Source organism: Penicillium rubens (genome assembly GCF_028828025.1).
Source record: "Penicillium rubens strain IBT 27055 chromosome Unknown utg000001l_segment0_segment0, whole genome shotgun sequence".
In the NCBI taxonomy this organism is placed as follows: Eukaryota; Fungi; Ascomycota; class Eurotiomycetes; order Eurotiales; family Aspergillaceae; genus Penicillium; species Penicillium rubens.
The window spans coordinates 5,545,959-5,570,445 of record NW_026890599.1 but is presented as its reverse complement, the minus strand read 5'-3'; the positions used below and the strand labels follow the sequence as shown (position 1 = coordinate 5,570,445).

Genomic DNA, 24,487 nt, shown 5'->3' with positions numbered 1-24,487 from the left:
TCTGCACATCACGTGCCAAGGGGTGTTGCGTCATGGCTATAGTGAGACCTACTCCGGCGTCGTCGGCAGCAAGATGACTCCAACCCGCAGTATGAGATCTAATCGGCTAACTACATCCATTTTATTTACATTTCTCCTCGCCAGCTCAGCATCTGCACTCTGGGCCCTGTCTTTTCCCTTCCCTTCACGTCAACAGCAAATAGCTCTCGAGCACAAAGAGCATCAATCAATAATGGATAAGATTCTCCCTGGTATTGTCCAGCCACAGAAGACGGCTCCAGACGAGGATGTGAACGCGAAAGACAGCAGTAGCCCTATCATCTCAGATGTGCTTCCCAAGACCAAGGGCATCAATATCTTTGCGCGGTTGACCCGTGACTTTGAGCCAGTCGCCAATCGCCTTAACGATGCATCCAAGAACATTACAGTTCTAGCACCACGCAACAGTGCAATTCAAGCTCTTCCCCGGAAGCCCTGGGAGAATCCAGAGGACTACAAGAAATTCGGAGAGGTAAATGCATATGAGGGCCAGGATGGGCAAGATCGAGCAAAGCGCAATCTGCAGCGATTCGTGGAGGCCCATCTCATCCCTGCTAGTCCCTGGAGAGTTGGAGAAGAGGTTGAGACACTTGCAGGGGAGAAATTGAAATGGACGAAGGAGGGCGATAAGATTTTTGTAGGTTCTGTTCTCTCGGAGTCGCTGGTATGGTCACTGACTGTCTACAGATCCAACCTGGCAATATTGAAGTTAATTCAGTTGCGGAGAAGGTCCATAATGGGGAGGTCTGGGTTTTAAATGATGTTATTAATTACCGTCAAGGGTGATTGGCCATGAGTTACTACGATTTATGGAAACTGTGCAATATGAATCATTGAAGAACACTCGAGTTAATTATGTAGATCTACAATATTGCGGCTTGTTTAGAAGAAACATGACGCATTCTATTCTTCATGCTATCCAAAGCCAGCGATGACCTCAAGACAGATATATACACCAGCACTAGACACCACATGCAACGTCAAAGGAATATTAGATCCCCGCAGGAGCAAAGTTTTGCAAGATTCTCTCTTCCACTCCGTCGAGAATGCAGAAGTGCTCCATCACTTCCAAGTTCTCCGCTTCGTTTAGATACAGCTTGTCGGGATCCTGACCGGGCTGGAGCGGGTTGACCATTGCGGCCGGGTTAGCCATACCCATCTGCTGGGCCATTTGACTGGCAGCTACACACTATTAGTGACAGTTCTTATTGGCAAGACTCAGATAGATGCATACCGTTATCACTGCCGAGGATGAATCCAAAAACGGACTGAAGGCCCATCAAGTTGAGGAAGTACCACGAAAGACTAGAGACCCATTGCACATCAAGGTCGCGAGTCATAACACCAGACTGCAGCATCGACTTGAAGCGGATAGTAAGGGGGAAGGGCAATTTCACTGCAAAATCTGTAAGCTCGTTGCTCATGTCCATGTATATCGAAATGCAACATACAGATGACAAAGCCAGAGAAGAAGGCGTTGATCCAGCTCATGATTAAGGTTTGCGGGATCATCATCATCATATTTCCCTTCAGCATGCCCATCATAGCTTCCATACCCGCAGGGTCAGTCATGGGGTTCGCGGGCGGTTGCCCACGATTGTTGGGGTCCTTCAGAAATGCGCCGTTGCGGAATCCAGTAACCATGTAGTTCTTGCGCATCTCGAATGACTCGCGGTCGAGCACGGAACAGGCGTTGTTGCGAAGGTTCACACCGCGGAGAAGAGCAAGGCGCTCGCGAGATTCGGCGAGAGTAGATGGCGATTTGGGGGTCGTGTTCATCAGGACCGTGGCATAGTGGCGAAGGATTCCGGTCAGGATCTATTCAACAAGAGGGGTAAGTTCCAGTCTCAGAGAGATCGCAGATGTTTAAGCTCCAAGCGCCGGATGTAGTTCATACCATAACAATTGAAATGGGAAAGAGAATCCAATAGCTATAAGCAAATGGTCAGTCCAACTTCCGCTTGATCGAATGATGTTCTCTTACAATAGTGCCGGATCCCTAAGGATGGTCTGCTCAGCCCCTTGAATTGCCATATTGAGGCAGAATAATAATCAAAAAAGTGCCTCCTTTGAACCAAACAATAATCCAGTGGTGGCTGCAGGTGGGGGATGGAAAGTTGAAGGGGCCGCGAAGTCGAGGTTGCCAGGCGGAGAGGGATGTCATTGGCCCGCGTTAGCTCCAGCTTTCTCCAAAGGGCCACGCCGCATCTTTGTCCTGCGATAAACAACAGTCTTGTCTTGGCCACTGAATGCTTAACCACACTCGATCTTTTGGTTTTTAAAAAGCTCTTTACTTGCATCTATTCTCAAATCTATCATGGCTTCCAACAAGGTGCCGGTCTACTCGACCAATGGTCCGTAATCTCGATCTACTCTATACAGCAACAACACTAACACAGTGAGCAACAGATCTCAAGTCTACAAGCGACGATGCTCTCCTCCCTTTCCTTACCAACCTTCCTCCGCCATATGCTTTTACACCCGATTACTCGAAGACAAACATTCGCTTTCTGCTTGGCTATAGCGCTGTTGCAATCGCTGGGTTTACTTTCTATGCAGACCGCACGCTGGGCTGGGAAGCAACTACCTCGCCCTGGATTATCGCGGCGGTAGGGACATACTTTGTCTTGAACAGCATTTTGACTTACTGGATTTGGGCCGTCGAGGCTGGCGAGGTATACTCTGGGAAGAGGAAAACTGGGGAGACGGTATGTCAATTGATCTTCGGCTCTTTCGGGGTTCTAGTTTTGGGAGGCTACTAACAAACCTGTTCACAGATATCTGTCTCATCATCAGCCAAAAAGTTCTCCAAGCTCTACAAGCTGCATGTCATTTCTAAGTCTGCCTCTGGAAAGGTCCTCCAGGACAAGCGGTGCGAGGCGCCCTTCACAACTTGGTTCTCGGCAGATGGTGTATTCCACCCCGAGCCTTTCCGTCGCTGGGTGGCCAGTGAGATTGATGTTTTGAGACTGGCGGCGAAGGAGAATGAAAAGAAGTCTGGCTAGGTTACCTAGCAATTACTATCACAGGTTATATTTTTGGGGCTATTACAAAATGCAAAGCTGGGTCATTCTCTAGAAGAGACTAAGAAGAGTGCATTGGTTTTACATGTTCAAACGATGGAAGTGATTGGTTTTCTGTGTTTTATTTTCCATTGGGCATAGTTAATCAGACGCATTCGAACAGTGTACGTGACTACTCCAATATTGACCGGCAGTGGAATCAATCTCGTACTCAGCACCTCCACTTCATTCGATATGTGAGCGAACCTACTCTTTAGATGAGCGTCTTAGCTTCTCCGTTAGAGATGTCCTACCTAGGGCTATTGAGCTCACGTGGATCTCTATAATCATGGAAGGAGCTCTACTGCACCTGCCGAACTTGGAGAGAGCCTCAGGGCACAACCTTTGAAGCATGAACTTTGGACAAACTTTCCCATGAGCTACTCTCCTCACATATCACCTTACTGCTCAACTGCTCTTAAACTATATGATTTACTCTCAGTCAAGTTCAACCTATCAAACCCCCTTCACATTTACTTCCTGCAGTCTTGAAGACCTCCATGATGGGACATATAACACATGCTCTCCTTCGACCTCGTTGTAAGCTTCTACCACAGAAACCAGGTATATGAGTGAGTGGATGAACTAACCATCAGGACATCTCAGGTCTGCCGGAGATAACAGTAGCCCTTGTCTGGGCTTCCCACGAGGAAATTGAATCCCTCGTCAACGCCACAGAAACCCTTGCGATCAAACGACGGACGCCAGGCTTGACATACACTCCAACATCAACGGCCAATGCAACAGCCACGTCGTCCACTGCCCAGACTGAAGGAAATCAGGCCGAGCCTATTGCCGACAAATCCCAACAAGGTCAAATCTACTATCTCCAAACCAAGATACTCGGCCGGCCTATCAACTATGTCAGTCTTGTGCGGCTTATAGTCCTGCCACTTGGACTTCAATTCATAGCCGATCAGGTCCAAGACCTAGCACCCGGGGTCCGAGGAAGGATCATTCGAGCCACAACTATTGCCATGCCGACAACACCTGTGCTTCCTCCTAGGCTTGTGCAGAAGATCACAATCAGTGAGAACAGTACTATGTCTGCGACTCAGTCACTAGCGCATATGCTTGCTGGGGTTGATCAGTTTGCTGATTGGGAGAGCAGCGTAGGGGAGCTCTTGCTCTGGTGGCTGATGCTGCTGAGACCGTATTGGTGTTGGATTGTGTTTGTTCTGGTGTTTCTCCCATTGCTTATCCTAGTGATCGTCTGGCCTTGGTAGGCTTGTCCTTTCCCGACTCATTGGCCGGTTAGCTTAACTTTTTGGATGTGGTGTGCTTTAATGCTACTGCCTCGAAGCGCTGGGAGCTTCGAGGTGTGGAAATGCCCGATGTCGCAGTTTGAAACTGCCAAGTTGTTATGTCCGATTGTCTGTACAGCGGTGTTTTATTCAGATAAAGGTGGACTCTATGGCTGTTCGCGCGTTGTATGGGTTTGACTGTTCTCTGCTCTCAGGACAATCCGGTATATATTAATATCATCCTTCAAGCCCGGTTGGGAAGTTTTCACTCCAGTATTATGCAAGAGTGTGCAAAAAAGAGATATAGTAGTAAAAAAGGAGAAGAAAAAAACACTCTTCCAAGGTTTGTTTATACATAGAATAATAGACAACGTCAACCGGGGCAATCTATTAGTTCCAAGCATCGAATGCGACAGGGAGATATCTAGGGCACAGGAAACAAAAGGAGAAACATAAAGTTTCAGAGTATAATCGAAATGGCTAATAACAAACAGAATGTCTATGATTTTTTAAGGGATGACCAGCTCAGGGCATGGCCATCAAGATGGAGATGTGAATGGGTGAAAAGCGACCTACGATGACGCCTCAAGGGTGCCAGGTCGTTCTGTGGCCTCGGCGGGCTTGACATCGTCCATTCGCTTGTTCTGGATAAGTCTCTGTGATTCGTCATGTTAGATGATGTTGCAACGAACCACTGAGCATGTGAATAAAGGATGAAACATACCAGCAGGTTCCGCAACAGGACGACAATGGTGACCTTTCCAATAGAGGGAACAAAGAGCGAGGCCTTGTCTCGGACCTCGTGGGGGAAGTTCTATATCAGAATAGTCAGCAACCACAACGTCTTCATCAAACGAAAGCGCAATAAAAGAAAAACATACCTTCTCACTAGAGAAGTTGACACAAACAGCACCCTCACGCAGAAGGCTAGTATCGAACTTGTACTTGTCACTGGGAACACCAGTAATAACCACGTCACAGAGCGGCACAACATCCTTCAAAGTCTTGCCCTCAAGATCAACAACCTCATGCGTTCTCTTCTGCAACCCCTCACCACGAGTAAACTTCTGCACACCAGTAATATCAACCGAGTAAACACAAGCGCCATCATTAGCCAGCAGAGCAGCAAGCGGACGACCCACGACCTCAGAGCGGTTCACGACACAGATCGTGTGTCCGAAGAGACGGTTTCCGTAAGGAAGGATGGTGTTGTAGATGTTGAGGTACTCGAGGATCTTGATGTTGGCCAGCGGTGTGCAGGGCAGGATGGACTTCTGGCGCTTGGCCTCGCCGTCCAGGAAGCGGATGTTCTGGTACATGTTGAAGATGTAGCGGTGGCTCAGGCCCTCGACGTCTTTGGTTACGTCGACGATCTGCTGCAGGTACTGGTCCTGGCGGGTGCCGAAGATCGGGTAGTAGACGATTATGCCGTCGACGTTGTTGTCGGTGTTGGCGTTCAGGATGGCTTGTTCGATGTCGTCGCGGGAGACTTGACGCATGGTGTACTTGAAGCCGCTGAGAAAGGCATTGCGTTAGTGGTTTGTTCCAATTGAATTGTTGGCAGTGCTTTGGGGATCGTTTGGTTTTTCTGGCCGAGGGGTATGTATGAATCATACTAGTTACCCCCACCATACAGCCCACCAAAGAAGCCACATGGAGCCATTGAAGCCGGATAATCAGAATATTGTAGACTCACTTCTCCTCGCAGGTCTTCTGCGTCATCTGCGCGTATGTCAGTGCGGCAGGGTCATTATTGGCCAACAGGCCGACCAAGTGAGGCGGCTTCTCGAGGGTCTTGAGGCCCTCGTGAACTTCGCTGAGGAGGTGGTTGGCAACGTTCTTGCTCAACATCACCTTGCAGGAGGAGGGGGGTTTCTCGGTAGGGGCAGACATGGCGACGATAGGGCGGTAATAGCAATATAATCAGTAATAGCGAAGGAGAGTGAATTTGCTTGCGCGCGGGGGACTTGGTGATCTCCGGGAAAATCTTGATCGCTTATCGATAACAGATCGGATGCCGGTTTCGGCCTCTGCTGCGGTGTCTTTTGCATGATATGTCGAGGGATATAGAATATCAAGCATGGAATATAGATGATACTGATTATTATAGAGATTGCCTTCAGTGGATTGGGTCGATTGGGGTGTATAATTTGGAGTTATTGTGTTTAGGCATATCTTCAACCCTTCTTCATCCGAGATACGCAAACACATCCCTTACAAGCCACACGGTAGCGTCTACAATTACAGGATAAACAATTGAACAAATGAAAATAATTGCGGTCCAACACGGAGAGCATAAGGAGACCAGACGGAATTAGAACGGTCGTCCACCCATCTCGCGCCCCGATGCGCGGATAAAATCTAAACGTACAGGATATAATCACATTTTGGCAGACCATAGTCATTTGAGTTCTCGCTCGAACAGCACTACGGGAAATCCTTGGTCCGTCCCCCAGGATCATGCAGATAATTACATCGCTACATCCAGGGACAGACTGGGATCTCCTACCAAGCACCGGCACCAAGAAGAACAGAAAAACAATGGGCTCAAAATTGTACAGGCTATCTTGTCTATACACATAGAGTCAAGAAAACAAAGCCGACCACGAAGGATCATCCGAGTTATTTCTTCACTTATGCGTTGAAGGTGGAGTTGAAAGCAGAGATGACCTGCTTGAGGGTGGCCTCAGACTCCTTGGAGACCTGGCCCTCCTTCTCGATGGTGGCCTGGATCTCGGGGTGGGAGCTCTTGAGGTGAGCAAGGAGTTCAGACTCCCAGGTGAGGATCTTGTCGACGGGGATGGTGTCGAGGAGACCGTTAACACCAGCGAAGATCAGAGGAACCATGTCGGTAACGGCCATGGGGGAGTACTGCTTCTGCTTGAGGAGCTCGGTAAGACGCTCACCACGGGCAAGGGTCTGCTTAGTGGAGGCATCAAGATCGGAACCGAACTGGGCGAAGGCAGCGACCTCACGGTACTGAGCCAAGAACAGCTTGAGGGAACCGGCGACCTGCTTCATGGCCTTGACCTGGGCGGCGGAACCGACACGGGACACGGACAGACCGACGTTAATGGCGGGACGGATACCCTTGTAGAACAGCTCGGACTCCAAGAAGATCTGACCGTCAGTGATGGAAATGACGTTGGTGGGAATGTAAGCGGACACATCACCACCCTGGGTCTCAATGATGGGCAGGGCAGTCAAGGAACCAGCACCGTGGGTCTTGTTCATCTTGGCGGCACGCTCGAGGAGACGAGAGTGCAGGTAGAAAACGTCACCGGGGTAGGCCTCACGTCCGGGGGGACGACGGAGGAGCAGAGACATCTGACGGTAGGCAACGGCCTGCTTGGACAGGTCATCGTAGATGATGACGGCGTGGCGGCCGTTGTCACGGAACCACTCACCCATGGCGCAGCCAGTGAAGGGAGCAATGTACTGCAGGGGGGCGGCCTCAGAGGCGGTGGCAGCGATGATGACAGAGTACTTCATGGCGTCCTGCTCCTCAAGGGTCTTGACGAGCTGAGCGACGGTGGAACGCTTCTGACCAACAGCAACGTAGATACAGTAGAGCTTCTCGTCCTCGGTGGCGGCCTTGTTGTTGTTCCAACGCTTCTGGTTGAGCATGGTGTCGAGAGCGACAGCGGTCTTACCGGTCTGACGGTCACCAATGATCAACTCACGCTGGCCACGACCAATGGGCACCATGGAGTCGACACACTTCATACCAGTCTGCACGGGCTGGTTGACGGACTGACGGGGCAGAATACCGGGGGCCTTGAGCTGGGCACGGGCCTTCTGCTTGGTGTTAAGGGGACCCTTGCCATCAATGGGGTTACCGAGAGCGTCGACGACACGGCCGAGCAGCTCGGGGCCGACGGGGACCTCAACCTAGGGTTGGTGTTAGAGACGTTGGCAAAGGGTTGATGGATTCAGGGTCCAATATCAGAATGAACCCAGGGGTTGAGTTGGAATGCTTACAATCTCGCCGGTACGCTTGACGGTCTCACCCTCCTTGACGAGACGGTCGGAACCGAAAAGCACGACACCGACCTGGCCGGCCTCGAGGTTCATGCACATACCCTTAACGCCGGAGGCGAACCTAAGGATGAGTTAGTTTCTATGTCTGGGTAATGCCAAGACTTTGGGGGTTCACGTACTCGACCAGCTCCTCAGCCTGGACGTTGGACATGCCGTGGACACGGGCGATACCATCACTATGTAAAGCTCAATCAGTTTCTGTACCGGTAATTTGTCGAATGTTGATAGACAATGGCGGATTCGATGGAATTGTAGCCGGGGACCGAATTTTTTTCGCGGCCCCCAGCCGCCTAGGGACAATTCACGTACCCGACCGACAGAACACGACCGGTCTCAGCGAGACCAGCCTCCTCAGAGACACCACGGATGCGCTGCTCAAGGATGGAGGAGACCTCGGTAGGGGCAGCCTTGGCCTCGGAAGCGTAAGAGCGAACGCCGTTAAGAGGACCGGCAGCAGCCGCGCGGACCTGTAATGGACGAAAAACCTGTTAATGACCATCCCAGAGAAGGACAATGTGTCCGAGCCATCGTTGAAGTATCGTTGTCGAGGTGTGATGAGGTATAAGCATCGATCGAGCTCAAGATTGAGATGAAGGATGTCGAACTGGCGATGGATGAAGGCGGCTGGGATGGGATGGACTCACCGAGGCGATGCGGCCAGTGGCCGAAACAGCCGCAACGGAGCGGCTGGACGACCGCAGAGCGTTTCTGAACATTGTGAAAGGGGGTTCAGAGGATGGGAGGATGAATTCTCTGAGGAAGAGATGTAATTGGGGAGAGAGAACGGGAGAGGAGAGAGGATTGTGGACGGGAGGGAGAGCTTTGTCGTCGGGGGGAGGATTGGATTCTCAGGACTCGCGCTAAACCGTTTCGGACGCTGGGCCCTCCGAGGCGGCCCTAGTGTGAGGCCACGGTGTATCTTGTACGCTTTTATTATTACTACAATGTGATATGTTTTTTTTTATATAACTATTCTTCTATTTCTATTTCTACAAATTCACCAAATTTTTTAAAATATTATAAGAGGCCATAATGAGTTACTTCATTTTGGCATTGCCGGAAAAGTGTGCCACGGGCCAACTGCCCTTCCGTTTTTTTCTCTTCTCGGATCGGCGGAATTCCTGGTCAGGTGAATCGCTTATGTCATGGCTTTCGTCACGGCAACCGAAGACGGGTCTCTGTTGTTATATGTTGTATGCTTAGTATAATTTGGTCATTATGTTATTAGTTTCCTTGTCTCCTTGTTTCCAAGTCTATTTACTTGGTATTATGATACTACTACACAATAGAATCACACACTGGGCAAGACAGCAACACTCACTCTACGGGAAGGGATAAGTACATACCAATATAGCCAGAAGACAAAGCGAAAATAACACTCGAAAAAGGATTTGAAAAAAAAAAAAAAAAAAAAAATCATAATCAATCGCTTTGCTAATAACAGGCATACAAATCCAACGCGTCCAAGAGGCCACTGAAGCTTCCAACAGCAAGCAAGACAACCCGAGGACATATGGAGTACTCCATATAGCCCTTGGTCTTGGCGAGCAATATCTCCCCTTACTGCATGCTGCACGCACAAGCCAGCATTTACTGCTCGGCCTTGGCCTTGCCCTTGCCATTCCCATTCCCCTGCTTCCGGAACTTCAGAATCTCCTGCTCAACGCCCTTCTCGAAGCGCTCCTTGAGCTCTCGGCGATAACCGAAGAAGAACAGAATCTCCATCCAGACGAATAGCGGCGCCAGAAGGAAAGCCTGAACAAGATTATCAAGCAAGGCAGGGGCACGCTTCTCAAACACGCCGTGTCCGACAAACTGCGCCAGCCATGAGACGATGTGGATGCCCCCGGCCCAGTAGTTCACGATGCTGCCGTGCGTGCTGAGGAAGTAGTTTCCGTAGTATGCAGCTGCGATCAGGGCGGGTGCGAGTAGGCCGCCGGCCATGGGCTCTAGGAGGACATAGAATGTGGCGTAGATAAGAGCGCCGATTGTGCCGGCGTTTGCGGGCAGGTATTCGATTTGGAGGATGTCCGGGAGGGTGAATAGCGGCGGGCAGTTGCAAGCCTTGGGAGTTATTGTTAGTACTTTCGTATACTGGGATATCTTGTTTGGTTGGTGGAAAATTCCGAGATGCACGTACGAGGATGATGCCGGTAAACAGGAGGACTGGGACGCAGGTGATATGGATTGCGACGTTGACCTGCGCTGTTAGTGTGTGTGCGTTATTGGCGATGGGAATAGGTCCGCTGTACGGGATTGTTATGATAGGCTCCGTACTAGATCGCAGGTCAGCCATGGTCGTTCTGGTTGGGTGTGGATGCTTACGAAGAGCAACTGTTTCTCAAGATTAAGCGCCATCTTGCCTAGTTGGGAACAAAAAGATAGGGAATGGGGGAAGAGTTTTGCGGGGAGAGAATCAGGCAAGTGGCATCATCTTTATCGGGAAGCGTTGAGTGGTGAAATTGACAAGGTCCTGGTCCTGGCGTCATGTGCTTAGGCCGAGGAAGACGTTAGTCTTGGCAACGTAACGGTCCCCAGGCATGGCAACCCGCCATGTACAGGCCCATCAGATCATCCACATTATGTATAGTTTTACTAGGATATGCTACATCTCAGGTAATGAATTGTGTCGTTATGATTGGAGTTCTCTTCCGTGTCTCTGTTGAATTGGTCGTTAACTCCGGAGTATATAATACTGTAATGTCTAGGATGGAGGGTTCCGTGAGGTTTTGGTCTACATTTTCTACAAGTTAAGGTGTTTTTCTTTTGGTGTCTTTATCAAAACCTACTAAGGGCTCCCCAATTTCCAGTTTAGAGCTCGGTTACAGCATCAATCTCGAAGTTGAAGACACAAGTAGATGGCCCTGAAATATATATAGGTTACAGTATACATTGAAGCTAATCTTGAAGCTCAATAACCAGTCAAAACCAACCAGAAAAGGCTACATAGAGCATGTAAATGCTATTATAAGTCGAACCAGAGATTCAAAGCCAGAAAATTTCATTATTCACTTCTGTACATGTCGTCAAACATCTATGGTCTGCTATAGATCATCCAATCATTCTTCATTCAAGAAGCAATCCTCCACCCGGTCAAGGCTAAAGTATCTGTCAAGCGCACTGCTGACTGCCAATTCCAGTGGGTAACGTGTCAAATACAAAATGAGGTTTCAATGACTAGAAACGTGCAAATATCAAAGTCAACTTCTCACCGTTCAAGGACCATATCACGTGACTCCACCCACCCAAACTTGGCCCACCAGACCGGCGATGCTCTTACGAAGGGAAAGCTTGCGCCTGCAGCACCTGTATCTGCCTCCTCGTTCAAGATCCTAGGCAGATACAATTTCTGCCACCTCCACGGTTACTCGGATTCCATTTCGCTCATTTTTGACAAGGACATTTTGTTTGTGCTTCCCGTTGCAGGTCATGAGCGTGTGGTCGAAAACGCCGTCCCTCGACCTCGATTGACAGCAACACTGTCCCGAAACCGACTCGAATCTTTCCACTCTGCATTTCGGCTTTAGCGCATTCCCATCCAATCATAACCGCGACGATGTTCTTCCTCAAAGAAGAGACCAAGGTGATCTCCATGCACCCGTCCTATTTTGGACCCAACATGCGAGAGTACCTCATCGGTCGACTCAACGAGGAGGAAGAGGGACGGTGCACAGGCGATCACTTCGTGATCTGTGTCATGGACATGGTTGATATTGGCGAAGGGCGGGTGATGCCTGGTATCGGACAGGCGGAATACACCATTAGATATCGTGCAATCATCTGGAAGCCGTTCCGTGGCGAGACGGTATGCGCTTGGGATCCGAGGTTGTCGCTCTTGGGAATTCCTGCTGACTGAGCTTAGGTCGATGCCATCGTTACTTCCGTTAAGCCTACGGGTATCTTTACACTCGCGGGCCCATTGTCTGTCTTCATTGCGCGAAAGGTATGTTTTTGTTTCCCCCATGGATCGCTGGGCTTCACTGCTGACAGCCCATCAGAACATCCCCTCCGATATCAAGTGGGAGCCCAACACCGTACCACCGCAATACACTGATCATGCCGATCAAGTCATTGAGAAAGGAACCAGTCTGCGGTTGAAGATCCTCGGTGTTAAGCCCGACGTGGCCGCTATCAATGCCATTGGCACCATCAAGGAGGATTATCTTGGGTAAGTCCTTCGAACCGCGCCCAACGCATATGACCTTTCTAACGCCATTTTTTCTCCAATAGACCTTTGTAATGAGACACGATTGCAACACATACCCACCTTTTTCACCAATACGATAATTTACCATGCCATCTATGGTCCCCCGAAGATACGGCAAGTGCTTGGGAGGGCTTTACTGCCTAACATGAAAAGAGAAAAAGAATTGGCCGGTCAGGAGCTGGAGTTTGACAAGTCCCTGCTCGGCACACACGCCATACTTTTGACTTGGATGGCTATACTTGAATGATAGACCGATCACGTCTTCTACCTGAGAGTGTCTGATTTGAGTCGGCATTTGCAGACTGAAATGACCGACTCAGACATTGTGCCTGGGCATTTCACCAGTACTTTGAAATGCACAATGTACATGTTGCATGTCTAACCCTGTACAATCCGTACCCCTGTAGAGGCTCAAGCCCTTTTGTATTCTCCAGATTCTCCAGTTGCCGGAGAGACGGGCCAAGCCCCAAGCCTAGGCCCGTATGGTGAAACACTGGCGTGTTTTCAGATTATTTCAGGGATATCAACGCGTTTTCTATTTGCATTCTCATTTGATAGTTATTACAATTATACATTTGGATATGCAAGGTACCGAGTACTAACTGGTTCTAGCGTCCACGGGTTTCCCCTGTATATTTTGTCAGTACATTGCACTCCCGCACTTTGGACGGAGAGTAATTGTTTCCTCTTCTTCTTCTTCTTCTTCTCTCTCTCTCTCTTAATTGCAAATAGTTTCTTTGTAACTTCAATCTCCTCTAGCTTCTGGACTATTCTAGAGTATCTTCTCTGGGATATTTTCCTCTCTTTAAAACCTCCCTACGGTTGACAATGTCCTACTTCAAGACAGAATACCAGCGGTTCCTGGATAACCCCAAGACTGCTAAACTGGCCGACGATGTGTCCTTGATCTATGTTCCTACCACGACGAAGTTCGAGCAGGCCGACAATGTGATCACTCATGTGTTGAAGAACGCAAAGGTGGTCAAGACGAAGTCGAACCAGGTCATCAGCGCCATTGAAGGATCAGATTCGCTATGTCTAGACATGGAAACCACCCTCGACTTCACTGAGGGTGGTGGGGTTTATCTCCCCTCTCTCGACGATAATTTCCTGGCCGACCGTGTCGCGATTTTCCCCACGGTAAATTCCCCGACGCGCGTCGCGTTATCCGAAGCTAATACATCCTGCAGGTCCACATCGTCCACTTCGACGCCAATCAACAGATCAAGCAGATCCGAATTTACTGGGATCAGGCCTCATTGCTGAAGCAAGTCGAGGTTATTGGAGCGCGCGGACGCCAATGGCCCGTTCGCGATGGGAAAGACCAACTCCGTCTCCTCAAGAACGCTGAGACCGCTCGTTCAACACCCTCGCAGCCTTCTCAAAATGCGGAGACCAAACTCCCCACCCGCTCCTCGTCCCCAGCCAAGCGCCGCATCAAAGATCCGTACGCAGCCGAGTCCTTGACTGAGCTCCTCTCGCCGAGCAAGGAGGTCGCTGAGATCGAAAGCCGCGCGGAAACCCCTAGACCTGCTTCCTCCAACAAGAGCAAGAGATATACCCAAGACCCCTACGGAGCGGGTTCCTTGACTGAGATTCTGTCCCCCACCAAGAAAGTTCCTGCCCCTGTGGCTCCCTATGCACCCGGGTCTGGACGACCTGCCGCGCGCAACTTCAGCGATATCTTCATGAAGGATGATGACGTGCCCTCCTCGCCCTCCAAGTCCAAGCCCAGGGCTCCCCGGGTGTTTGAAGAGGAAGAAAAGGCCGGCCCAGGTCCTGTCGATGAAGACCGTCATTTCTACAAGTCCGCCCCCGGAAAATACGACCACTTCGAGATCGGCGGGGACAACTCGGAGCGCGAGATGAAGGCAGAAGTCAAGCAGGCCAACCCTAAACAATCAACCCACTGGGACTTCGATGACGCCGAGACGCCTGTGAAGGGCTCGCGCCCTCCACGCGGACACGAAGTGCGCCACTTTGGCTTCGGCGATAATGAAGAAGGCACTGGATCCCCCCATGCCAAGCTGAACGTGACCAAGCCCCGTCGCGATGCAGACCGTCACTTCGAGATGACCGATGAAGAAACCGAGGACGATGGACGGATTATCGGCTCATTCGGGGGCCGCGGCAAGGGCCTCTACCAGAACCGCCTCTTCGAGGAAGAAGAAGGTCAGCCCCAGCGGGAGAAGAAGAACGAGCCCCTGTCAACAGCTGCAAACGCTGCCAACCGCAAGAAGAACTCCGTTTCGCAATTCGAGCTGACGGATGAATCGCCTGCTGCCAAGGAGAACAAGCCTACTCAAAAGCACGAGGCGCACAATAAGATGATGGAATCCCACTGGCATAGCTACGATGAGCAGTCCCCGTCCCCCCTGCAGCAAAAGCATGTCGCCCACAATAAGGCTATGGAGTCCCACTGGGAGGATAACTATGACGAGGCGTCCCCTGAGCCGGTTAGGAGAACTGCCACCGCGCAGCGCAACCCTCACACCCACAACCAGCCCAGCTGGAGCCATGAAAGCAACTAAGTGAGCCAGCGCCGGTCTGGGGCTTAGCTTGATACTACCTATGTATCCCTTGTAAGCGGAGAAATCAGCTAAGCTCCGTCTTCCCGTTATACGACAAGCAACGGCCGACTCTTTCCGATCACGAGCATATGTATCGATACCCGCATGAATTCTGGACATTGTCCTTGGAACTGCAAAATCACAAGAAAAAGAAAAAAAAAAAAAAAAAAAAAGGAGGCCGGGCTCCCCCTTTCGCGCTTCGGATTACGCAGTTGGAGTCGAGTGTGGAATGCCTGGCCTGCGTGTACTATCTTCAACCCCTTTGCCTTCTTGTCTATCTTGCTTTCGCTTTTTATCTTTCTGTGCCTTGCCCTCGAAATGTTACCGATGTACAAGTTATTTCCATGAGAGCGGGATTCGTTTGTTTATTCGTCAATTTTATGTTGTTAACTATACCTTGATTCCTTCAGCTGATTCGCAAAACCTCTTACCCTGTATAGCCAGAAGAACATAGTACACATCTACTAAGGGATCATAGATGTCATCGTTTGAAGATCCATTTAGTCTCGCAGCTAAGCTACTATCCAAAATAGTAAACTAGATGTGAATCTCGTTCAGTGTCCGATGTCCAAGTATCGAAGCTGATCGAAGTAGAATATCCCAAACGATATTTCCAATGTTCCCCAAGGCCAAAGATGAGCGAGCGAATGTAAGTAGGTCTGCTAGGTCCAAAATCTGATATCCTTCATTCCTCCACCAAATTGTTTCACTTCCAATTCCACTTCCACCAAATCCATTCAAGCCAAGTCACGTAGATTTCAAAAGATACGCAAATCGCATAATAGATATCAAATAAATGGCAAACCACATCCTCAACCAGATGGCCTAGATGTAGAACATAGTCTCGGCAATGTTAGGATGGATGTTGACATCATCCCTGCGGTTCATATCCGCCGCGCCCTCCGTGCCACTGGTACTACCAGCAGTCGAGTCAACGGGCAGAGGATCGAACAGATCACTCAAGAAGCAGCGAGCACGCGTACACACCAGGTCGGCATAGTACGCCGGCGGACAGACACTAACCGCCTTCGTAGCACGGCCGAACATGTAGCACATCTTGTGAGTGAGGTCCTGGAGGACATCAGCTGCGCCGGGGCCGCCGCTGTTAGCCGGGTAGCGGGGGTAGAAGATCTCGTCCCAGACGGTGAAGTAGTGAGCTGGACGGGCTGTCCCCTGGAGAGCTGAGTGAGCCTGCAGGAAGAAGTCCCAGTCGCGGGGCTCGGAGACGCCGCGGTCGACGACGGTCCCGGGGATTGGGTTCTCGCGGTTCGAGTCCTGCTCTGTTGTTGGGTAGAAGCGGGTGTTGTGGCGCTTTCCGACGACGACGATGGCCAGACGTGGGAGACCTTTCTTTGTCTGGTCTGCTGGGTAGGTTTTCTTGCATGCTTCCTGGAGAAGGGGAAGTTCCTCGTCGATGACCTTGTTGTATTGGCCCTCTGAGACGCCGTCGCGGTAGACGATGATGTTCTCCGGGAGGGATTTGTTTAGCTTGCGCCAGTGCTGGAGACGTCCGGCCAGGAGGGTTTCGAGGTCGGCGACCATTTCTTGGCGGGCGCCTTGGACGCGGATCTCGGCGGGCCATTGGGCGAGCGTTCCGTCCACGGAGGCGACGATGCCTGCGACGCTGGGGGCTGTGCTGGCGGAGCCGGGCGAGGGGTGGGTTACGTCGATGCCGACTAGCATTGTCTTGCCTTCGGAGATTATGCCGAGGTCCTGGGTGCGGAGGGCTTGGTTGGCACCGCCGAGTTTGAGGTTGATTTTCAGGCCCACATTGGCGTTGTACTGGTCGTTCGAGTTCGCGAGCTTCTCTGCGAGGACGTTCACGTTGCGGATGCCGACGCGGACGTCGCAGACTTGCTTGACGCAGTTGTATACGCCAGTGTCTTTGGTATACAGTATACCCAGGATGAAGACTGGGTTGAGCTTATTTTTCAGCTCGACGACGGCTTCTTCGAGGTCGTTGGCGTCGTTCTTGCCGGTCAAGAAAACACGTTTGCCGGGCTTGTGAGGGTCCACAGACATGCCCATATCTTTGAGGGTCTTTCTGAAGCCTGCCAGAGCCGCGTCGAGCTGATCTGGACTTTGGAAGACAGGCCGGGAGCCCTCCTGATCAATGTAGAGATAAGTCCAGGATTTCATGGGCGCAGCCTTAGAGAACTGGATTTGACGCATGTTCCAGCTGCCAAATTGAGTTCTGATTTCCTTGGTCCTGTTCCCATCTCTGTACGTGACACTTGGCGCGGGGAGAACTCGTCCAGGAACCGTGATTAGCTCAGTGGAAGAGTTAACACCGAAAGCAGACTGTAAACGGTTAGATAATCTCGACAAGATCTCGGGAGCGAGGGTATCCTTACTAGTGTGGCATTCAACGGCTCGCCGAGTCCCAGCACACCCACGCCCTTGGTAACAATCGACTGGGCGTTCTGACCCGGCTTTCGACCCATGACGGCGAAGCGGAGCATACTTGCTGTCTGATCACCTGAAAGCTTGGATTTAGCTGGCTGGCCTGCCTCAACATCACAGACCTCAACGGGGAGATAGACAGGTCTGTCACGAGACCCGACATTCACCACTGGGAGGTTTGCATTCAAAGCCATGTTGTATTCTAAGAGGAAAGTCAGCATAAAAGGAGGAGGAAGGGAGTAGAAGCAAGAGTGAAAGAAAATCGAAGATCGACGGACCCTTTTTGAAGAAGTCCGCAACGGTGATGTAGCGACCGGCTTCCGCGGGACCGGCTGTGGGCGCTTTCTTTCCCTTCTTTCCCTTGTTTCCCTTGGACTCGGGCGCACCAGGCACGACGACGGGCTGAGGGCTAGATTCAGCTAGGAAGAATTGCACATCTTGGGGACCAGCGCCGTGCCGGGAAACCTTGGGTGCGTTAGGCGACGAGCCACCATCACCGCGGTTGGCCAGGCCATAGATAGGCCTGATGCGAGGCCGGGGCTGGCCGCGACTGTTTTTGCGGGTAATGTGCGTGATGCGAACGCGTAGGCTCTTGAGGAACTTCTCCAGACGATAGGTGTTTCTGTTGCCGTAGCCTTGAATCACGTTCACCAACGGCCCTTCATTGTAACAGGCCAGATATTTGACCTGGACGTTCAAGAGAACACGAGCAGTCGCGGCACGCACACTGACAAAGAATCCGCGCAGGACGGACAGACCACCGCCAAGATTAAATGATTCCATGGTATCCTGACGCAGACTGTAGTGTCTGTTGGCTCCGACAGAGACGACCTGGTCGTCCGTTTTGGGGTGGTGCCCCATGATCATGTTGAGAGCAGCTACAATCTCAGACTTGGATTCAAGCATGGCACCGGCGCTGGTGGAGGTCAGGTAGTTGACCAAGTCAGCAGGATTAAGCTCACCAGTATACTGGCAAGTAACCTGGTGCACCCGGGGTGGATCCAGGTAGTCATCATCCAGGTGCTCCTTGTATCGCACATCGAATTTACCCTCGGTCAATTTGACACAAGATACTAGGGTAGACCGGAAGTCTGACGCAATACTGTTCTTCTGCTCTGGGAAGTGCTCCTCCAACAGCAGCCGCACAATGTGTCGGGCCTTCTTGCCCACAGGAGCAGCTCGGCCTGTAGAGTCGGCTGCGATGGAAATATGGTAGCGGAACAGCCGCTTGCTAGGCAGGGTGAGCGGCAGGTAGTTTGCATACAAAGTCACCGGCCTGCCAGCTGTGCCATAACCAGGACGTTCGGGATATTTTGCCTGCCTGGGTGTCTTCTTGCTGCTCACAGCAAGAGCTTTGGCAAGGTCATTTTCGGTCTTGGTGACGGTGGGGTTAGGAGGTGGAATAGGTTCGCCCTGTCTACAGAGAAAAGATTAGATATTTCTTTTTCTTTTTTTTTTTTTTTTTTCAATGAGCAGCGAATAGTGAATGGCAAACCTGAAGATAGGCGGGCCCAAGTTCGTAGCACCACGGCCGCCACCACGGCCGCCGCGGAAATCACCCCCACCTCTGCCCCGACCTCGATCACCTCCACGACCTCTATCACCACCTCGGCCTCGGAAATCTCCACGACCTCTGTCACCACCTCGACCTCGGAAATCTCCACGATTTCCATCACCTCTACCGGCTGGACGGAAAGCTAAATCACCGCGACTCTCCCCGCGACCACGACCTCGATCGGCACCGCGACCTCGATCACCGCGACCTCGATCACCACGGCCACGATCACCTCCCCGGTCGCCTCGTCCACGACCCCGATTGTCACTCATAATAAGATAAACTCGGATAAAGATGGCTATATGGCTTGGAAGATGTCAAAATTAAAAATCGAAACAATGGGGAATAGGGGAATGGGGAATGGACGGCTGATTAAATATTGTGTGAGTGCCCATGGATCGTTTGTTCATCACCAGGTTCTTTGTTTGCTATGGCCCAGCAGGGGGGTATATAGTGTGACAATATGTGACAAAATGATAGGACCACGACAGTTAATGCTACTTGGATACTTAGATACTTAGCTAGGTACGTAGGTACCTATTACGTGGCACCGCCTTTTCACCAACACAAGGTGGTGGTGGGCGTATAAAATTAGGTACCTTGTATATGGTGTGCCCATATAAAAGATACATAATATACAAAAGATATATTTTCTATCTTTTTATCAACGCTCTATATAGGTAGATAAATTATAGGCCTATATATCTCCTTATAATCATGCCAAGCCCACCAACGCACTCGGTATTGGTGCCACGATTCTATGCCTTACCTACGGAGTACATATAGGTACCTAGGTATATTGAACTTGACCATTTGCAGGTAGATGGACCAATTATTCATCAGGGAGAAAAGGCTGGATAGGGCAAAGTGCCCTCGATCTATTCTTCACCCTTGAGTGTACTCAAGTTCGGAAAAACCATCGTGTTTTTTCCATTCACGACATGTTACCCAACAAGGACCTCAAATCTTCAAACTTAGGAGAGCGTCCACTGCTCAGTCAACACAACTGCTTGGTTTCTTCCCGTCGGCGGCCGAGGCGGCACCCATAGCTGCCATGATGTCGCTAGCAGAGCGCTAGTTGTGAAGGTCATCTTGGCGCCCATGATTTTGTCCTCATTCTTCTCCTTTTCCTCAACTTTGTTCACAGTCTCGTCTACGAACATGCATCCCTAGTGGGTGATAGTACCGCAACCTCCACGAAAGTTATCGAGGTATCCCTGCCCACAAACCTGGTCGATCGGCATGGAGTCTTTAGTTGCATAGACCTCCACACGCTTGGAACCAACTCTATCCTCTACCATGCACGTATCATTAGCAGGGACGGATGCACGACGCACGACGGGGGTGTTGTCGTCTGAGGGGAGTGGATTGGCAAGGGTAGACCCGATGAGGGCGGCCGCAAGGAAGACTTTGTTGAACATGATGGAAGGGCGAATCGATTGTAGAGAATTGTGTTTGTTATTTTCTTTAGTTTTCGGGGGTTGGGATAGAAGAAGTATTCGGAAATAGCCGATCTTCAGACCGTACAGACCTGGCTTCAATGATTGATTCCAGTTGCAGACTCCTCATCTACAGCCCTCCCTCGTCCCTTTTTTGACCACGCAGTAGCTGCATGAAAACACCTTGTTACCCCCGAGATAACCCATCCATATGCCTTGACAACCCATGTCAATACGAACCTAATTATCTTAGCAAACATGTCCAACAAAACCTCCACATAGGCATCCGGAGCCAGCTTCAATATCGCCGCCCAAGGAATACAAAACACCGCAAAGCCAAGCGAGACCCCCCACTGCCAACCAGAAAGCCTAGTCACACCAAATGCCGTGCCGCCGACAAAAATAATCAGTATCTGGCCGCCGACCATGACGAGGTTAATCACGAAGAACCATTTGTTCTTGTGTATGCCCTCTAATATGTTGAATTTGTTGTCCAGCCGCCGACAGTTGAACTGGTTGAAGATTTGCATCCACACGAAGGTGTTGAAAATTATGGTGTTCAGCTCAAGCATGTCGACTTCGTTGGATTTATTGAACTTGAAAAGCGAATGGCCGGCGAAGTAGAGCATAAAGCAGATGGCAAGTTTGTAAATGGACTGGCCGAGGATCATCTTCCACATTATCACAGTGAAGAGAGGGGCACTGCGGGGAGTTGGAGGGCGATTGAGGATGTCGGATGTCGGGGGATCAGTTGCCCTGCCTTGATTAGTTTCCTAACACCCCATGTGAAGATGGATAGAGACGTACAGAGCTAGTGCGGCGAACGTGTCCATGATGAGATTCAGCCAAAGCAACTGAACGGCTTTGAACACACTCTCGTTCTTGCTATTGTAGATCGCCGTCACAACTGTGAGAATGACAGCGGTTATGTTGACCGTGATTTGGAACTATCTGGTCAGCATCTACCCTCATATTCCGATTGTACCTGGGGGCTTACCTGTAAAAACTTGGCCACAGCATCATTCACAGCTCTTCCCCATGCAACGGCTGTAACAATAGAGCTGAAGTTATCATCTAGAAGAATGATCGAGCTCGCCTCCCTAGCGACCTCAGTCCCACTTAGTCCCATCGAGAACCCTACGTCCGCAGCTTTCAGAGCCGGGCCATCATTCGTCCCGTCCCCAGTCACAGCGACGATTTCCCCAAGGCGCTTGAGCTGTCTTACTAGAAGATCCTTGTCATCCGGCGAGGACCGCGCAAGTACTTGCAATCTGGGAATGACAACGGCCAGCTCATTGTCTCCTAGCTTCCGCAGTTCAGGTCCCTCCATCGCAATGCCGTCATCCGTCTTGATACCGCATGCTTCGGCAATTGAGAGTGCCGTGTGTATGTTGTCGCCTGTGCTTGTCAATGCGTGCACATGCATACCATGTAAAAATCAGCGAACGAACCTGTGACCATTTTGACCTGAATTCCGGCCGCACGGCACGTCTCAATTGCCCCGGGGACCTCGGGTCTGAGCGGGTCATGAATACCAAATGCCCCAATCCAGGTTATGTCATGGAAAAAGTCATCGAAAGTGGGCTGGCGGTCTTGAAGGGCTGATGGCCAGGCTGGGAAATCTCTATACGCTAGTCCTATTGTCCGAAGCGAGGCTCGGGAATAGGCGTCTATCATCCCTGATATCAAGTGGCGGTCATCTGGGGAGATCACGCATGCAGCTAAATTTTCCTCCTCTGGCCCTGGACAGACCATGTGGGAGGAAGCAGTGAGAAGAATTTCTGGTGCGCCCTTGACGAGGAATCGATATCCTGATCCCGTTGGTCTAGCATATACCACTGCCATTGCCTTGCGTGCCGAGTCGAAGGGATAGACATGTTCTATGTGGTTGCTTGTCCGTACCTCAGACAAATTCAATCCAAGGCCCTGATGTGCGAACTGGAGAAGGGCGACTTCGGTCTTGTTTCCGATAAACTTGTTGTCTTCACTTTGCTGTTCTTCGAAAGCCGTTGTATTGAGTGCCAGACTGTGAAGCAGTAGCTTTTCAAAAGATAACGGGAACTTCTTCAGGGTGTCTGATATCGAGATAGATAATCCAGTAGTGTTTAAAGGGAATTTACCAAACGGTTCACTGGATCCGAAGCATCCCGAGACCACAGACATTTTGTTTTGGGTTAAAGTCCCTGTTTTATCAGAACATATCACTGTTGCATTGCCCATTGTCTCACAGGCTCTTAATAGCCGAACAAGGTTATTCTCTTTCAACATCCGGCCAGTCGCAAAAGCCAGTGCGAGTGTCACGGCAAGTGGCAGACCCTCTAGACATTGGTCAGTAACAGAAGCCACAAATATATAGAAAGCACATACCGGGAATTGCCACTACAATCACCGTGACAGTAACAATCAAGATATCCATGAAATGCTGTCCTTTAACAGCCGGCGTCTCTTGACTCGCCGACAGCTGTACTAGAAAACGGACAAAGAGGACAAAGAATAACAACAAAGCGGACCTATATCGCCAGAGATGTTAGTACTACTACTCCATCCACGTGGGCAAGAGAAGGTGGGGGTGGGAAGGTGATACCCAAGCCCAAACCACCCGATCCAACTGGCCAGCCGCGCAAGCTTCACCTGCAACGGTGTCGGATCTGTCTCAGTCCCTAGAGAGACCATAATTCGACCGTACGTCGAATGTGGCCCGACGCTGGTAACCAGGTACGTCCCTATACCCTCGAGGATGTTGCTCCCGGATATGATGAAGGGGTCTATATCATGCTCCGACCCACTAGTTGCACGACTATCCCAGGCTTTGAACCCGCTGCACTTCTCGACATGATCGGACTCGCCTGTGGCAAGGGACTCGTCACATTTGATCTCCTGACTTGTGATGACAATTCCATCCGCAGGAGCTGCGTCACCCGGTTCTAGACACACGACGTCGCCAACAGTGAGATCGCTGATGCGCATCCGCCTCGTCTTCCCGGAGCGGATAGCCTTCACCTCGCGGTCAAGTTTCTAGGAGACAATGTTACTCAAGTCTGCATCTCTAGCTTGGGCATGGTGAAATACGCACGCGCTTATTCAACTTCCCAAACTGCCTCTGTTTCTGCCAATCATTTCCCGCTGTGACAGAAACCACAATAAGTATAGCAACGCAGACTGCCACGCCCTCGACCCAGTCTACCTGCGACTGCCCGGACACAGCTTCATATATACCCAGGGAGAGCGACACAATCGCGGCAATTGTGAGGAGAATAATGAGCTTATCGTTGTACGCATCCCAAAGAAGTTTAAGAAACGTCTTCTTTGGAGCTTGAGGGAGTGCATTCGTGCCGAAGACCCGACATCGTTCCTCGAATTGGGATGCTCTCTGAGCGGTTTCAACTGGTGAAATTGAATACTGTCCTGGGTGCGACAGGGTCCCGTTCGTTTGTGAGGACGCAACCTGTCTCGCTTCATTGAAGGTTGTATACTGAGCTAGGATCTTTTCATCTGCCGATAACCCAGCGGTAAGATCCGTCTGGAGTCCATATTCTAGCCCATGCAGCCCACCCAGGGCATAGAAAGCGGCCAGGGACTTTGGGTTGAACAGTTTGTTCAGCTGGCCTGGGGAGAAGGCAAACTTGTTATCGGGAATGCGAAAGTCCGTTTCAAAGCGAGGTTCTGGAGTGAGAGCCTCAGACCAGAATTCGTCTTCGTCTTTGTCTGACATTGACGCAGCGACAATGTACAAGATTTATGTGGGTAGTTGCCCATAGTTTCTTTATCAGCTTGCCTTTGATAAAGCCGGCGCTGGGCTATTTATTTGGTCATGGTACAACCTCTATAGCTTGCCTACTTCGTCGAGTCTCCGTCGTCAGGATCGTGGCTGTGTTACATCCCGCATGACCTGGGCTTCAAATCGCCAGAAAACCGGGAACTATCATA

At 50.7% G+C, this 24,487-nt stretch overlaps 11 protein-coding genes across 11 annotated transcripts; 5 read left to right on the top strand and 6 right to left on the bottom strand.

Annotated features, from left to right (window-relative positions):
• Nucleotides 1-43: 43 nt before the first annotated feature.
• Nucleotides 44-825, top strand: N7525_002135 (uncharacterized protein; the record flags this gene model as incomplete). The annotated part of the gene is made up of 2 exons (XM_002557171.2): nucleotides 44-676; nucleotides 727-825. Coding segments are annotated over 2 exons (732 nt in total), but the record flags the coding sequence as incomplete, so codon positions are not given.
• Nucleotides 826-1,030: 205 nt separating this feature from the next.
• N7525_002134 (ER membrane complex subunit EMC3) lies at nucleotides 1,031-2,073 on the bottom strand (the record flags this gene model as incomplete). The annotated part of the gene is made up of 5 exons (XM_061212187.1): nucleotides 1,031-1,221; nucleotides 1,274-1,435; nucleotides 1,491-1,857; nucleotides 1,937-1,970; nucleotides 2,024-2,073. 5 exons carry the CDS (start codon nucleotides 2,071-2,073, stop codon nucleotides 1,031-1,033), a joined length of 804 nt encoding a protein of 267 aa, XP_061071413.1.
• A 283-nt stretch (nucleotides 2,074-2,356) lies between these two features.
• N7525_002133 (signal peptidase complex subunit 2) lies at nucleotides 2,357-3,044 on the top strand (the record flags this gene model as incomplete). Its single annotated transcript, XM_002557173.2, has 3 exons — nucleotides 2,357-2,393; nucleotides 2,449-2,747; nucleotides 2,817-3,044. 3 exons carry the CDS (start codon nucleotides 2,357-2,359, stop codon nucleotides 3,042-3,044), a joined length of 564 nt encoding a protein of 187 aa, XP_002557219.2.
• A 576-nt stretch (nucleotides 3,045-3,620) lies between these two features.
• N7525_002132 (uncharacterized protein) lies at nucleotides 3,621-4,327 on the top strand (the record flags this gene model as incomplete). The annotated part of the gene is made up of 2 exons (XM_061212186.1): nucleotides 3,621-3,641; nucleotides 3,698-4,327. 2 exons carry the CDS (start codon nucleotides 3,621-3,623, stop codon nucleotides 4,325-4,327), a joined length of 651 nt encoding a protein of 216 aa, XP_061071412.1.
• A 590-nt stretch (nucleotides 4,328-4,917) lies between these two features.
• Nucleotides 4,918-6,238, bottom strand: N7525_002131 (methylenetetrahydrofolate dehydrogenase (NAD(+)); the record flags this gene model as incomplete). The annotated part of the gene is made up of 4 exons (XM_002557175.1): nucleotides 4,918-5,001; nucleotides 5,070-5,159; nucleotides 5,227-5,860; nucleotides 6,042-6,238. The coding sequence occupies 4 exons, from the start codon at nucleotides 6,236-6,238 to the stop codon at nucleotides 4,918-4,920; spliced, it is 1,005 nt and encodes a 334-aa protein (XP_002557221.1).
• Nucleotides 6,239-6,979: 741 nt separating this feature from the next.
• Nucleotides 6,980-9,102, bottom strand: N7525_002130 (F1F0 ATP synthase subunit alpha; the record flags this gene model as incomplete). The annotated part of the gene is made up of 5 exons (XM_002557176.1): nucleotides 6,980-8,236; nucleotides 8,327-8,447; nucleotides 8,506-8,562; nucleotides 8,696-8,853; nucleotides 9,031-9,102. 5 exons carry the CDS (start codon nucleotides 9,100-9,102, stop codon nucleotides 6,980-6,982), a joined length of 1,665 nt encoding a protein of 554 aa, XP_002557222.1.
• An 874-nt stretch (nucleotides 9,103-9,976) lies between these two features.
• On the bottom strand, nucleotides 9,977-10,682 carry N7525_002129 (2-hydroxy-palmitic acid dioxygenase MPO1; the record flags this gene model as incomplete). The annotated part of the gene is made up of 2 exons (XM_002557177.1): nucleotides 9,977-10,450; nucleotides 10,527-10,682. 2 exons carry the CDS (start codon nucleotides 10,680-10,682, stop codon nucleotides 9,977-9,979), a joined length of 630 nt encoding a protein of 209 aa, XP_002557223.1.
• A 1,260-nt stretch (nucleotides 10,683-11,942) lies between these two features.
• On the top strand, nucleotides 11,943-12,626 carry N7525_002128 (DNA-directed RNA polymerase II subunit RPB7; the record flags this gene model as incomplete). Its single annotated transcript, XM_002557178.2, has 4 exons — nucleotides 11,943-12,191; nucleotides 12,249-12,329; nucleotides 12,385-12,554; nucleotides 12,617-12,626. The coding sequence occupies 4 exons, from the start codon at nucleotides 11,943-11,945 to the stop codon at nucleotides 12,624-12,626; spliced, it is 510 nt and encodes a 169-aa protein (XP_002557224.2).
• Nucleotides 12,627-13,421: 795 nt separating this feature from the next.
• N7525_002127 (uncharacterized protein) lies at nucleotides 13,422-15,124 on the top strand (the record flags this gene model as incomplete). The annotated part of the gene is made up of 2 exons (XM_061212185.1): nucleotides 13,422-13,733; nucleotides 13,784-15,124. The coding sequence occupies 2 exons, from the start codon at nucleotides 13,422-13,424 to the stop codon at nucleotides 15,122-15,124; spliced, it is 1,653 nt and encodes a 550-aa protein (XP_061071411.1).
• Nucleotides 15,125-15,988: 864 nt separating this feature from the next.
• Nucleotides 15,989-19,393, bottom strand: N7525_002126 (putative RNA interference and gene silencing protein (Qde2); the record flags this gene model as incomplete). Its single annotated transcript, XM_061212184.1, has 4 exons — nucleotides 15,989-17,464; nucleotides 17,518-17,768; nucleotides 17,845-18,983; nucleotides 19,062-19,393. 4 exons carry the CDS (start codon nucleotides 19,391-19,393, stop codon nucleotides 15,989-15,991), a joined length of 3,198 nt encoding a protein of 1,065 aa, XP_061071410.1.
• A 702-nt stretch (nucleotides 19,394-20,095) lies between these two features.
• Nucleotides 20,096-24,272, bottom strand: pmcC (putative calcium transporting ATPase (Pmc1); the record flags this gene model as incomplete). Its single annotated transcript, XM_061212183.1, has 10 exons — nucleotides 20,096-20,290; nucleotides 20,351-20,656; nucleotides 20,752-21,316; nucleotides 21,368-21,507; nucleotides 21,558-21,958; nucleotides 22,012-22,743; nucleotides 22,789-22,878; nucleotides 22,928-23,070; nucleotides 23,145-23,575; nucleotides 23,634-24,272. 10 exons carry the CDS (start codon nucleotides 24,270-24,272, stop codon nucleotides 20,096-20,098), a joined length of 3,642 nt encoding a protein of 1,213 aa, XP_061071409.1.
• Between the last annotated feature and the right edge of the window lie 215 nt (nucleotides 24,273-24,487).